A 15,105-nucleotide genomic window follows, 5' to 3' on the forward strand; every position below is an offset into this window, starting at 1 on the left:
AAATCTTTAAAAATTTATTTAAAACGATTATGATGAGTTTTGTTAAGGTGTGACTTCAAAATACAGGGGCCAGGATAGTTCAGGGGTGAAAAGAACCTGTTGATTTTCCAGAGGAACTGAGCATGGCATGGTTCTCAGCAAGCCATGTTGAGTGACATGCAATTGTTTGTAACTCAAGATTCACTACAAAGCAATCCTCCTGTCTTAGGCTAGATGCTACTCTGTGTACTCACATGCATGTGTGTGTGTATACATGTGTGTGTGTGCATGTATGTGTATGTGTGTATATGTATGTGTCTATTTATCTGTCTGTCTATCTATCTGTCTGTCTGCCTGCCTATCTATCTATCTGTCTGTCTGTCTGTCTGTCTGTATGTATGTATGTATGTTTTGGGGGATACAGGAGTTCAGTTGGAGATGAGAGAACAACTTTCAAGAACTGGCTCTTTTCTGCCATGTGGATTCTGGGACTCAAACACAGGTCGTCAGAAAATGCCGTTACTTGTTAAGCTGTCAGACTCTTTTGTCATGGTCTTCTTTTAAAGAACAAATTCTATCAAACGGACTCTTTAGAAGAAAAACAAATAGTCCCACTTCACTCAACAAAGTGCTTTTCTACCATCATTGCTTGAGCCTAGAAACTTCTTATAAGGATTGCTTTAGGTCTTAAGTGTGAATCTGTTGTGACACTTTTTAAAAGTAAAGAGTTTTGGAGTAAGATGTTACAGAAAGACAACGCAAACCAAAATAATAGAGAAAAAAAAAGTAAATTCAGGAGTTGTAAAGGACACCGATCGTTCAACTGAAATGACAAAGAAAACTCATAATTCTAGAGGTGAGCACAATCTCTGAAGGGCTCCCAGCCATTCTGACGGCCCAGGTCTCTGAGAACACACCATTTAGCCTTGCTGTTAGTCAGGGAGGGCGTTTTTGGTTACTAGTGAACTGCAATCGTGAAGACAAGCATTCGGGCAGAGATAGCCAACAGCAGAGTCCACCATGTGTTCTAGGAGACCATGTCCCCACCACAGAAATTCAGGTAAAGATATCCATGGTCGTCATAACAGCCTGGAAGGTTTGGTGTGTGTGTGTGTGTTAATTTAAAAACAGTCACTTATGACCTTTTCCTTGGGCTGGAGATGATAAGCAAGAAGCATTCAAACAGAAGACAGGACACTCCCTTTCAATGAGCAGCAGTTTTTATTCCTATATTGGTGACAGTTTGTGCAAGATTCCATATAGGTTTCCTTTAACCACAGTTACATATCTGAAAATATATTAAGCAATACATTATTTAAATAGAAAGACTGACCAGGTTCTTTGTTCAAACAACACCGGTTACAATGCAATAGTGTGGGTAGATGCTGCAGTGTGGAAAAAATAAATACATTTACTGCCATTTTACTAGATTTGCAGAGAACATAAATGATTTTGAAACCAGGAAAGTGCTCTAGTATAGAACATAATAGGTTCAGTCGCTGGGTTTATTTACATTATATATTATGCTTCACACAGATGATGAGGCAGCCAAATGCACCTCTGTGGACTTCAGAGACAGTAGGCACAACCTAACGTCCAAAGCACACAGCCAGGAGCAACTTCCGCTCTAAACCGTGCGTGCGGGGTGTGTGAGCGGTGAACTGGTCTCCGAGTGGTGGAAGTTAAGCAGAGAGACTTGCTCTTTGTTCTTGGAGAACTGAGTCATACAAACAATGGCCAAGATGGAGTGCTCTTTAAGTGGGGACCTTGTGGCCTCTCTTGTCAGTGTGACTGAGGCCAGAGACACTGAACTCTGATGCAGACCTTCCCACCAACTGGCAGATGGAGGTTGTTGGATTTCTAAAGCCACAATCACATGTATTCCTTTCTCAATGCAATGCATATTTATATACACAGCTCCTAAAACACATCTCAGAGGCAATGGAAAAGCTTACTGATGGGGCAAGGATGACATTTCTGAAAGAAAATTACTTGAGGCAGAGAACAATCCAAATAATCTTTCTTGTGACTATTCTGAGAAGAGACATGTTACATTTGTCTGACACTATTTACAGTTTTGAACAACTTTCTTTGGTATCTTACATAAGATCATATGCATTGGCATATAGGTTAAAAAATAATCTTTGGCATATCTTTTAATAGATTGTTTTTTAAAGTATTTCCATTATATAAACTTCTATTTTGGGAAGCATTCACCAACAATGTCCTTACTTAATGAATGTTATCTATATAAACAATCCTTGAAAAATAAAATGCATGTATTTATTCTAAGGATAAATACCCTCACAAGTACTTTCAGCCGGAAGTGTTTTCAGAGCTACACACAGTTTTAGAAGAGACCAGATTTTTGTTGTTATCATGGCCTCATTGAATGTCACCCTAGGGTTCAACCGAAATGGTCAAACACTATATCCTATATAGTTATCCTGCACTATAAGACTCTAAGGTGCTGTCTCTGCAGTGACAAGCCCTGCAAACTTAGTCACACACCTGGTTAATTCAAAAGCCAAGGGAGCCAGTCCAACTGCAGCTAGTTAGCTTGACCGATGTGGCCACGGTGAATCCCAACAACAGTCACCCAAGTCAGAGATCCTTTACCTGAAATGCTTTCAATCAGAATCTGATTTTAAAATAAATATGGGATATTTGAATAAATATGAGTCTTGAGGATGAATCCTGAGTCTAAACATGAAGTTCATCGCAGTCTCTCATGTGTTCTGTGTGAATGGCTGACAGTAAGTTTACATGGTAGTTATAATAGACCTGTGTTCTGACTGAGAGACCTCACGAGACCAGCTGAGGAACTTACCACTGCGTCAAGTCGGTGCTCAAACAAGCCTGGGACTTGGGAACAGTGTGAGTTTCAAATTGGGGGCTTAGGGATGTTCAGTCCACTTGTCCTAATAGAAATACATGACCAGATGCTCAAAGACCATCCCAAGAAGGAAGACGGGCCATTCTGCCTTCCTGATGTCTGCCTTTCCTTCTTCTCATCATTTCACTTCCTCTCTGCAGTTGTGGTCAAGTTTCCTTTGCTGTGAAACATTCTTCAGACATTGGACTTCTCAAGCTTGGTTAATTAACGATCTTTGGAGTGGTAACGAAGGTTCAGGCAGGCGTGCCACGTCTCTGCGGACTCCTGGGATGAGAGCTTGCTCTCCGGGACAACTCATGCCTTCTTACCTAACTCTTGTCTGGCCAATCACATTCTTCTTTTTTTTTTTTTCCAATGAAACAGAACTCAGAAAACCTCTGAATTATTTCTCCAAACAACCAGCTATGGCTTATTGCTTATTCAGTGTGGCATGGTCAGGTTTGGTCGGGGAAGCTTGTGTGAACAAAATTCTAGAGTGTTCTGTGGCTGGGGCTCCGAGGCAAATATATAGATCTAGTAACTTCAGGATTCAACTTTCCAAAATGCTCATGAACTAACTGGACAAGAGTAACAAGAATTTAGTACATGGCAGATCTTTCTTTCTTTCCTTCTTTCTTTCTTTTTCTTTCTTTCTTTCTTTCTTTCTTTCTTTCTTTCTTTCTTTCTTTCTTTCTTTCTTTCTTTCTTTCTTTCTTTCTTTCCTTCCTTCCTTCCTTCCTGCTTTCTCTCTCTCTTTCCTTCCTTCCTTCCTTCCTTCCTTCCTTCCTTCCTTCCTTCCTTCCTTCCTTCCTTCCTTCCTTCCTTCCTTTTGTGAGTGGATCAGAAAGTGTTTAATATAAGGAGTTAGAGCCTTAACACAGAGCTAAGAGAAGCACTGTGAAGTGTATCATGAGCGCCCTATTTTTGTATTGCTGGCCATCTGCTAAAGCGTTTCACATTACTTTCTCATATCATTTTGGGCTTCCCTCCAAGAGGTAATAACAAAATTAATTACAGAGCCTCCTGAATATAACTGACCCCAGATTGCTGTGTTGTTGCCGTTTCAATGTTGAAAAATTAAGTCTTAATCACTCTTGTATGGTGTTGAGGTTAGGAGATGCTAGCAATGTGTGGAAGGAGATGGACTGAAGATAAAGTCACGTCTGCCCAGCACAGCGAGCCATTCGCCAGGAAGAAGCAGCAAGAAATGGGAGGGTGGAATACTGGGTACTGAAGGGTGGGAAGTTCCTCAAGATGAACGTTTGCAAGCCCAGACAGGGAGATGCATCTTTGAAAAATCTGATTCAAGTGTGGGAAACTTGGCAGCCTTCCAGAGCAAAGCAGACTGGTAATGTGAAATTGATTGAATGTGAAAGATTAGAGGAGTTAATTATAAGGAACCTGGGTAAATAATTATTAAGATGCAAAACAGACTCTCTCAAGGTCTGAGAACCTTGAAGTACTTGAAAGCTTTAATGAGCAGAGCCAAGCTCAGGTGCAGACAGGATGCCAGGATGCCGGGCACGGCAGGAAGTGGAGTGCTTACCGAGGCACATCCGCGTAATTAAGCAATTAAGGGGAGATGCACCCAACAGAACGAACCGCGAAGAAACCTTTCTTTTTCTCTCTTATTTGTGGTACCTGAGACTAAACCCAGGGCCTCCCACAGGCCTGGTGAGCCTCCTATCAGTAGCTACATTCCCAGTCTGGCTCTCTGCTAAATTCGATCAATGAGACTTGTATTACATCTTCCCAAGAGAGAGATTATAGAGAAGTATTTGTTGCTAAGGGGGCTTTAAAACTAGTATAGAGGAAAGATTAGTATTCCCTGGAATAGAGAGCGAGAGAAAGCATGATGTCCCCTGGAGGTGTGGCTGTGCTCATTTCCGTAACTCAGACTCCACCTGAGATGCTCTGAGGTGTGTGAGTTACGGTTACAGACCTGCAGGGGCTCTGTGGTTGTACTGCGTGTGTGCGCAGTTAGCTGCTTTCTCTTCTATGCCTAGTGACTTGCGGTAGAGACAGCTCCAGCCCCTGCTGGCAGGTGCCCCAGGGAGGGCAGCACTATGCTCTCCTCGCCTCACCAGTCTTCCCCTTCCTATTGAAAACAGTACCAGTGCTAATTTCACCCCACTGGGCTTCTCTCCTTGAGGACACAAAGAAATGGATTTTGGAACTGGGCCCAGCAGGTTTCAAGCCCCTGCTGGAACTTTTCTCTGAATGAACATGAACCTCTCTTTCCATGTTATCAACATGCTTTGCACCAAGCAACATCGGTTTACAACATCCATTGGTGCCACCTCCCCTCCCCCTTTCTTTTCTCTTCTCAGGAGGAGGGAGAGATGGACACACAAGCGTGCTACCTCATAGCTGCTCCCTCAGCCTAGTTTTCTTCCTTTTTCCTCTAAGAAAACAACGATCCCTAACAGACCCTACACCAAAGCCATGCCTCACCTCTATTTTCTCCCTGGTTACAGTTGAATGCTTACACCTCTCTTCCTCGGTTTCCTGTTCGAAAGATCCGCCATGTTTCTGGGCACAGGGCCAGAGCTGCCCGGTGGAGCTCATTTTCACGAGGACACAGAGCATAGGGACACCGTGAGAACCCTGAATGCTGTTCACAGGGATCCTGTGGAACCACTCCCCTGTTTCTATAAACTCCGAACACTCCCTAAAAAAACATTTCCAGGTTGGGTGTGTAGTTATGTAATGATGAATATCACATTATATTTACAAACTAAAGTTACAATGATATATACCTACACAATAGGTACAGTTAATTACTTTCAATCGTTACACTTTCAATTATGTCCATCCTATTATGGGAATTTGTGATATGTAGCAAAAATGCCTGTGTGTGTGAGAGAGGGGGGGGGGGAGAGAGAGGAGAGGAGAGAGGAGAGAGAGAGGGGAGAGAGAGAGGGGAGAGAGAGAGAGAGAGAGAGAGAGAGAGAGAGAGAGAGAGGTGTGCTGTTTCTGTGAGTGAGGCTCTGAGGTCAGCAAGTGTGATGTCTCACTCAGGCATCCCTGGGACTCTTTCTAGACTTTCCACAGGAAACATCTACGAATCCGACCTTGATCCGGTCAATGTCCACTCTCTGAGTCACTTGGAATTATTCATAGTCAAATAAAACACAGGTCTTAATGATAAAACTGGTAGGGCGTGTGGTGTCACTTATAGTAAACGGAGCTTCAGGTGAGTCCTTGACAACATTTTAACTGTATGAACTTAGAAAGAACTTGTGAAGGCTTTTTAAGCTAAGGAGAGCTGTGGTGTGTGTGTGTGTGTGTGTTTTTTTTACCATCACTTACTTTTTAACTCATTATATGATGTAGATAGTTCTAAGCATAGTTGTTAGCATACCGTGCTTCCTCTGATCAGGAGTGTAATCTACCAGGACTCTTTCCAGAGGAAAACCAGCTGGGACTGTTGTGGGGAGCACACCGCTTTGTGCAGGAGGTCCCAGGCAGGTTCCTGAATGATCCCGTTAGTGTCATTCACTATGGGAACCCTTAACCCTGTGGTGAAGCTGCAAGTTTCAAGGTGACCATGGCTAGGGACCCTTGGAGAAGGAGTCAGACAAAAAGCTTTTAGTTTAGATGACACCAAGCTCAGCTTTGGTGCTGTGGAATCCTCCTTTTAATTCATTAATTTGGTTTTAATTTCTTGGCATATGGTCTACCACAAAGGTTTGGCCACAGACCTAATCTTTGTTTGGCTGTTATACTCCTTAGATCCCAGGGTTCGTGTAAGAATGCAGCTCAGCATTGCTAGCCTTGTGGTATGGTCTCTCCAGCTCTGACTTTTGTTTACCCAGTGACCATCAGGACAGGTAAGAAACAGCCCCAGGGACTGTCCTTGCAACTTTTTCTACACACACGTCTCACCAGTGGCCCTGTCATACAGGTTGAATAGGTTTATGTAGAACAAGCCGTGAACACTTTAGTGTGGAAAAATAGTATTATATAAAGCTTAATTTTAAACATTATGAAAAAATACATATTTACAGGAGAAACTACAAAATACAAGTATATACAATAATATCTGTTAACCTTTAAATTACATACATTCTTTAACATTCTCCAGATTAATAAATTATACATAGTATCCACAGAAATGGCTGGCACCCCTACAGGGCATGAAGCAGGGTTTTTTGTTTTGTTTTGTTTTTTAAAGTCACACAGTGAAAAACGTTTATCCAGGGAATCTTCGGGTGAATTCTTAATGTCTTGAGTAGATTGCATCTGGAAGCAAAGATGGGATGGTTACAGACTGTAGAGCAGTTCTCGACCTGTGGTCACGTTCCCTTCCACCAAGGGTCTCCTATCAGGCAGTTACATTGTGATTCAAAACAATGGCGATTGTACAGTTATGAAGTAGCAACGCAAAGCTTATGGTTGGGGGTCAGCACAACATGAGGAGCTGTATATTAAAGGGTCACAGCATCAGGAAGAATGAGAGCAGCTGCTGTAGAGAGAGACTGGCTCCACTGTCCTACTTCTGGAATGTATCCAGGGAAGACACTGGTGGAGCGATGCAGGATATCACTAAGCTATTTAGGACAGAACATCACTATGGAGCTAGCCCAGCCCATTGAGAAAGGCAGATGCCGGGACTTGGAAGGAACTCTGGTTGCCCCTGTCCTTGCCTCTGAGTTACAGAGGCAGGCCAAAGCCAGGACACAGCATTCTGTCTGAGAGGACATAGATTATGAACTCCAGGCAGCTTAGGAGCTACAGCTTGAGTCCCGGCCTTTAGGATAGTTGTTATATTTCAAGCCCACAGTTAGCTTCTTCTAGGCACACCCAAGCTTAGTTTTCCAAAGATTCTCAAACAAGTTAATACAAGACAAAGAACCCTTTAAGATCTACCCCCATCAACCTCCACCATCCTGGAGTTTCTTAAAAGAAGCTGACATGCAAAAACCTTAATTTACTTCACAGATAAATTAGGGGGTAATTATTTACAACACAAAAGATTATCTGATTTGCAGAGGACTCCTCTAACGGGTTCTTTACAGCTCACTGAATAATAACAGGCTGGCTGGGTGGGCAGGAACTGAGGCTGCAGAGAACTAAGTAAACCTCAGGAGACACTCCTGTCAGCTAAACAGCACTGAAAAACAGAGAAGGCAGGTCTGAGATGTGTCTGTTAAAGGGTGAGTTGAACACACAGGTCTAGAGCAAGAATCTGATACCTATAACACCCCTTCCCAGCCTGGGAGGCGCCAGAGGCAGGAATCCTCTTCTTGCCAGTTAATTATTGCTTGACAAAAAGCACACCTCAAGAATTTTGTACATTTTTTTAACCCCTGATTTTTTTTTTAATCTGAAAAATATTTGTTCTAGAAGATTTATAAAGATCAATTTGACTGGTAGGTCTCCTCCAGTTTACCCCACCCCCTATATATATTGCTTCTGCCTGTTTTACACTCTGCATTTCTTAACTTGCCATGCTATGCTCTTCATCAGAGCATCTTCCTTCCATGTGTGAGCCTTGGCTATCACGACAGCACTGCACAAAGTATTGATAACTGTTTAACTGTGGAACCCCCTCCCCATTCTGCCTCTCCTCTCTGCTGCTGCTATTTTTGGGTAGTCTTTGGGGGGTAGAAGAAGAAATTGGAGGTTTGTGCTGGAGGAGCTTTGAGCTAGTACTAGTTTCCAGACTGAATGCATTTTGGAAATAATCTTACAGCCAATGAAGTGGAAGCTGGTGAGGTCTTACCTCTGTGATACTCTGGATTCACATTTTCATAGATTGGAAACAGGGGGTTTTCTTGCTCGTTCCGCAGTTTCCTCGCTCTGAGGACATCCCTCACACACTGATGCAGATACACATACTGACACTGTGGGAAGGCAGGAAACACATCAGAGAAAGGTGCCCTCAAGCAGAAGAAAGATAAGGGACTTGTCTTAGTCAGGGTTTCTATTGATGTGATGAAACACCATGACCAAAAAGCAAGTAGGGGAGGAAAGGGTTTATTCAGCTTACACTTCCACATTGCTGTTCATCACCAAAGGAAGTCAGGGCTGGAACTCAAGCAAGGCAGGAAGCTGGAGCTGATGCAGAGGCCATGGAGGGGTGTTACTTACTGGCTTGCTCCCCATGGCTTGCTCAACCAGTTTTCTAATAGAACCCAGGACTACCAGCCCAAGAAGGGCACCACCCACCATGGGCTGGGCCCTCCTCAGTAGATCACTAATTGAGAAAATGCTTTACAGCTGGATCTAACGGAGATGACTCCTCAACTGAAGATCCTTTCTCTAACGAATCTAGCTTGTGTCGCATTGACACACAAAAGCAGCCAGTACAGGACTGTCACAAAACATCACAGTTGTTGGGATTTTGTATTATTATAATCTCTTTTTTCTGTTATTTTTTATTTTCTCTTTCATTCAAACGTGGTCTCCTTTGGTACCAGAGCTGGCTGGGACTTCACTCAGGAGCCTGGCTTTTTAATCCAAATTCAGGTTCTTACACTTGGAGAGCAAGCGTTTGACAGGCTGAGTCGTCTCCTCAGCTCCAGTCCACTCTTCTTGAAATGATAGGTATCTCTGCAGTATGTGCTGTGAATGCCTAGAGCTATGTCTTGCACACAAGGTGTCCCTCACAAAGACACATGTAAACACTTAGCTATGTCCTTTACATAAGCTGTCTTAAGAGCATGACACCCTTGTGAAGCAGATGCAACCACAAAACAGAGATCCAGAGTTCATTAGCTCTGACAAATTTGCATAGCCAAGAAATGGGATCCTCGGATTTGACGCTAGAGGTATGATGTCCCCAAGTTCATGTTCTCAGTATATTGATTTATTTTCTTTTTTAAAGATTTATTTTATGTATATGGGTACATATGAGTACATTGTTTTCATGCACGCCTGAAGAGGGGATCAGATCCCATTACAGATGGTTGTGAGACATCATGTGGTTGCTGGGAATTGAACTCAGGACTCTCCAGCCCTTGATTTATTTTCTTATGAGGAATCCATTTCATTGCACACTCTTTCCTCTTATGTGCCCCTTCTATTTCAGATAAAGGAGGTGTGTATGATTAACCCATTGATTGCCACAATTTCAAACACAAGCTCAGTGTCTAGGTCTCTGTCCTCTTAGCATCTGAGACTGAAATATGGAAGAACCTCAAAGATTCATTCAGGTGGATGTCTGAGACCTACAGGGGGGTTACTTAGAGAGGACAGGCCCTCAGGGTAGCCACTTGGGGATTAACTATTTTAGAAAACAAATACAGAAGGGTGGACTGGAGAGATGGCTTAGTGGTTAAGATCACTGGCTGCTCTTCCAGAGGTCCTGAGTGTAATTTCCAGCAACCACATGGTGGCTCATAACCATCTGTAATGGGATCCAATGCCCTCTTCTGCTATGTCTGAAGACAGTGACAGTGTACTCACATACATAAAATAAATAAAATTTTAAAAAACTCCAGAGGATTAAGTGTCCTGGTGACCATAAAGACATCACAAAGATTCCACTGGTGATAGAGTCTTGGCCACAGGCAACCAAACTTATGATTCCCTTCCTTTCTGCTAAGGGGTGCAGGTCTGTTGTCTGTAGTGCCTGGCCTTGTGCTTCTTATCGCAATGTGGCCATTGATGGAAGTCAGGGAGTAAGAGGGCCAGGAGGCTGTACGGCATTCAAGGGAGGCTGGCTTTCTTCCCACAGGCTGAGAGAGCAGTGAGGCGTCTTAGAGTCTGATTCTCCTGCAACACGAGGAACCCTGGTTCTTCTCTCCAGATAATATCCTCTGCCCATGCAAGGTCTTAGACTCGGTGCCAGTACCAGGTAGATGGACACGGATTACGTTCTGGACTGTGTGTGTAAGGCGACCATGCCATGGCGCTTGTAGGGTTTTAAAGGTTTGAGATACAGTGTGGAAATAAGAGTCTCCCCTCACTAATACTTTTTCTTTCTTTCTTTCTTTCTTTTTTTTTTTTTTTTTTGGATTTGGTATTTTTGAGACAGGGTCTCTCTGTATAGCCCTGGCTGTTCTGGAACTCACTCTGTAGACCAGGCTGGCCTCGAACTCAGAAATCCACCTGCCTCTGCCTCCCAGAGTACTGGGATTACAGGTGTGCGCCACCACCGCCCGGCACTAATGCTTTTTCAAAGTGAACAGTTCTTGTTTTTACAGGTGGCACTAGACCATACTCCTGATGGGAACCTGGCCTGGCATTCTAATGGGACTATAGAAAGTGTGTCTACGAAAGCCACTAAATTCAAACTTTTATTTTTCAGTTTTCTGAAGAGTCTCACGTAGTTCAGACCTGCCTTGAACTTGCTGTCTAGCCAGGGCTAGCCCTGAGCGTCTAATCTTCCAGCCTTAGCTCTCAAGTGCTGGGAACTAGAGGAAGGAAGGCTCAGAATGCCCAGTGTTATTCCAAATTGGGGGATGAACTCAGGGCTCTTTGCATGGTGGGCCATCAGTCTACCACCTGAGCTACATCCTAGTGCTAGGAATTGAACTTAGGGCCTTACACATACTAGGTAAGAGCTCTGCCACTGAACTGTGGAATCGGCTAGGTTAGGACATAAAATAACATCAACAAAAGCCAAACAAAAACAGACAAACAAATATACAAAAACCCAATCATAAGCAAGGCTTGCTACAGTATCAGACAGTATTAGAACTATTACTGTGTGTGTGTGTGTCTCACATCACAGATGGTACTTGGTTTTATCCCACCTTGAAAAGTGACCGATTATTTATATGTGTGTGTGCATGTCTGCCTGAGTTTATGTGCACCATATATGTGCAGGAACCCTTGGAGGTCAGAGGTTGTCTCCCTGAGGCTGTAGTTACAGGGTGTGATCCACATGGGGCTGAGAACTGAATCTAAACCTTCTGAAAGAGCAGTAAGCATGCGTAACTCCAGCTCCATATCATCCCTATTTTTTAATTAAATTGCCTATGGATGGAAGAGGTAAGCTGTGAGTGAACTCTGTTACACCCAGGCCATCGCTTAGTAATACATTGTTCAACAGTGATCCACCATGGGCTTTGAAACTAATTACTCTCTATTAATTTGACTTGTCTTAAATATCAACTTTCCTTTTCCCAATGGGATGCCCCTTCAAAAACTGATTACTTCTAAAATCATCAAGTTGCTACTGTACCCCTGTTTAATTCTTAATGCAAAAAAAAAATGTAACCGTCAACTCACAAAAGATTTTTTTCTAATGGGGGCAGTGCTGACTGAGTGCTAACATATCCCATTCCAGTTAATTCTACCAATCTTTGTAGTGTTGTTGTATAGGATTTATGAGAGTACACGTATAGCCATTCGGTTCATGGTTCCTAAGAACATAGTTTAGCAGAAGGACAGACATGATCAAATACCTAGAAAATGGTAAACTAGAATTGTTTATAAAGGTTTATGCAGGACAGGAAATGCTTGAGATCCTTTGGAGGATCCTAGAAAATATCATCCTAGGAAGAGATGGTGAAAGCGAGTCGGGGAGTGTAGTGTGGCTAACATACAGGTTGCCGGTGTCATGGGTGACGTCTAGGATAGCTCTTAAATGGGAGTGGAGACACTACATCCCATAACGTGCCAGAACCTCCTTCCCATGAGAGCAGTCACCATGCACGACTGAATTCCTGCTTATTTTCAGAAAGGAGGAGCTTTGGTCCATGGCTGCTGCCTCTGCTCAGAAAGGCAGACAGTGACGGTTAGAGCAGAGGCCCTCACGTGGGGCCAGTGTGTAACTCCAAGAGTTTGGATAGGTTCACAGAAGTGATGCACAGCCCAAGTTGTATCTGAAAATAACCAGGAGCCTGAATACACACACTCTCACATACACACACACACACACATTCACACACACACACACACACACTCACATATACACACATACATACACATACACACTCACACACATGCACACTCACACACATGCACAGCCACACATGCACATTCACACACAAAGAGTATTTACAATGCAGTAGCTATTTCTTCCCCAATTTACAAATTAATTATAGTCTGAGTTTGTGGAAGTGATATGGAAATAAAACACTGGTGCCAACTTTTTAGCAATGTAATTGTAGGGTATCTGCTCATTTGTAGAACAGATTTCACAAAGTCATACGGAGACTAGAAAGTTTCTAGTCCCACCCATGGCTTCATCCTTCTGGGGCAGGGAAGGATGACAGTTAAGATATGGGTGATGAGCTGGGTATGGTGACACACACCTTTAGTCCCAGCACTTGGGAGACAGAGACAGGCAAATCTCCATGATCTGGCCAGCCTGGTCTACAAAGTGAGTCCAGGATAGCCAAGGCTATCACACAGTGAAAACCTGTTTCAAAAAGCAAAGCAAAGCAAAGCAAAACAAAGCCCCGACAAAACAAAACATACAAACAAAAACAAAAGAACAAACAGAGAGACAAAGGAAACAAAGAAAGGGGACAAAAGCTATGAAGCTATGGATGGTGTTACCCTGTCCCCTAAGTGAACCGCCATCAGCCATCAGCCATCAGCCACGATGGCAGCCGCCATCAGCCATTGTGAAGGCAGTTACTGGGAAGCCAGAGGATGGTAGGCTGGACCCTGCCAGCGAGGTCGTCATCGATTTAGTCTGAATTTACCAAGCAACGTGGACGTGATGGTCTGCCTGTCCTATGTTGTGACAAAAGGAGGCGCCCAGCAGCAGCCCTGAGTACTGGGACTGTACAACGGCAGCCTAACAAGCCTCTGGCTCCAACAGTCAGCTCAGGGAAAGTGCAGAAGTGGTGGACCACCCTACCGCTATGGACGTGGGACAGAGAGCTGGGCTCTCTGACAAATATGTGGCACAGAAAACAAACAGGAGGAAGGATTACTACAGACAGGGGAGGGATAAAGATACGTTAAATGAATGAATGAAATACTTTAAATGAATGAATGAAATAAGTAGGTTTGGTGCTTTAAGGAAAGATCATTTTACTATATACATATACATACACACACACACACACACACACACACACACACACACACACATATGTATGTATTATAAAACATAGGTAAGACCCGAGTGTGTTAGTACTTACTCAGGAGGTAGAGGCAGGCAGACATCTAGTTCAAGGTCAGCCTGGTCTACCTAAAGACTTGAAGGACAGCCAGGACTACACAGAGAAACTATGTCTTGAAAGACCAAAAATAAATAAATAAATAAATAAATAAATAAATCAATAAAAATCAATTAATTAAAAAGATGGGTGGGGTATTTAAATGCTGACTAGGCAACACAATTAAAATTGTTAAGTGTGATAAAAGGCATGGTGATCATGATGTTGAAGAGTATCTGACTACCTACATATACACATATACACACATAAACACATGCACACACACCCATACACATACATATACACACACACACACATATATATATACATATATGCACACATATACACATACCCCTATATACACATATATACATATATATGTATATACACACACACACACAGATTTGCTTTATGACTTCAGAGAATTGGTGTGAGATACAGATGAGGAAATAATGTGTTGCTATTTGTAGAACTTGGGATTTAGGTTTATGGAGATTCATTATCTGATTTCCTAGTTACTCCCCTGCCTCCTACCCATGGTACTGGAGAACAAACCAAGGGCTTTGTGCCTATTACGTGAGCACTCTACCACTAAACCATACATAGCCCAAGTTTTGTAAGCGCTTAAGCAATTTCATAATGACACACTGAGAACATGGTAGATGAACTGCTGTAGTGAATACACTAGCCAGTCACAGTGGCACAAGCCTATAACCATGTTGCTCTGGAGACTGAGGGTTGCAAGTTCAAGGCTAAGTCAGCTGATATAGTGAGGTTTTGTGTCAACAAAACAGATCCGGCACTGGGAGATAGCTCCGTGGTTGAGAATACTTGCTCTTGAGGAGGATAGGGGTTTGGTTTCCAGCATCCACAATGGGTGGCATACAACCGCCTGTACCCAGCCCCAGCTACAGGGTACCAACTGTCACCTTCAGGCCTCTTCTGTAGAGAGATCATCTTATGTGTTGTGTGGATGCCTTACCTGTCAATTTAAAAGTGTATGGCCTATAGCTTAGGCAGGAAAGAGAGGTGGGACAACAGGAGGAGAAAGAATTCTGGGAGAGCAGGAGGCAGGGAGAGGAGACTGAGAAGGGGAGGGTCATATGGTACCTGAGCAGAGTAACATAGGTTAAGTAAGTATCTTTAGTTATGACCTAGTCAGAGTAGAGCATCACTACATGG

The 15,105-nt window shown here is 43.2% G+C and overlaps 1 protein-coding gene across 2 annotated transcripts in view; it reads right to left on the bottom strand.

Annotated features, from left to right (window-relative positions):
- Positions 1-1,181: 1,181 nt before the first annotated feature.
- Positions 1,182-15,105, bottom strand: part of Ptprb (protein tyrosine phosphatase receptor type B) — a 113,455-nt gene continuing 99,531 nt past the window's right edge. For both annotated transcript variants that reach the window (XM_052165789.1, XM_052165790.1), the window contains 2 exons: positions 8,583-8,703; positions 1,182-7,099 (listed from right to left, as the gene is read on the bottom strand). In XM_052165789.1, coding sequence (XP_052021749.1) covers positions 7,077-7,099; positions 8,583-8,703 — 144 coding nt within the window. In that variant the 3' untranslated portion in view covers positions 1,182-7,076. The remainder of the gene's footprint in view (positions 7,100-8,582; positions 8,704-15,105) is intronic.

This window comes from Apodemus sylvaticus, chromosome 20 (assembly GCF_947179515.1).
Source record: "Apodemus sylvaticus chromosome 20, mApoSyl1.1, whole genome shotgun sequence".
Taxonomy (NCBI): Eukaryota; Metazoa; Chordata; class Mammalia; order Rodentia; family Muridae; genus Apodemus; species Apodemus sylvaticus.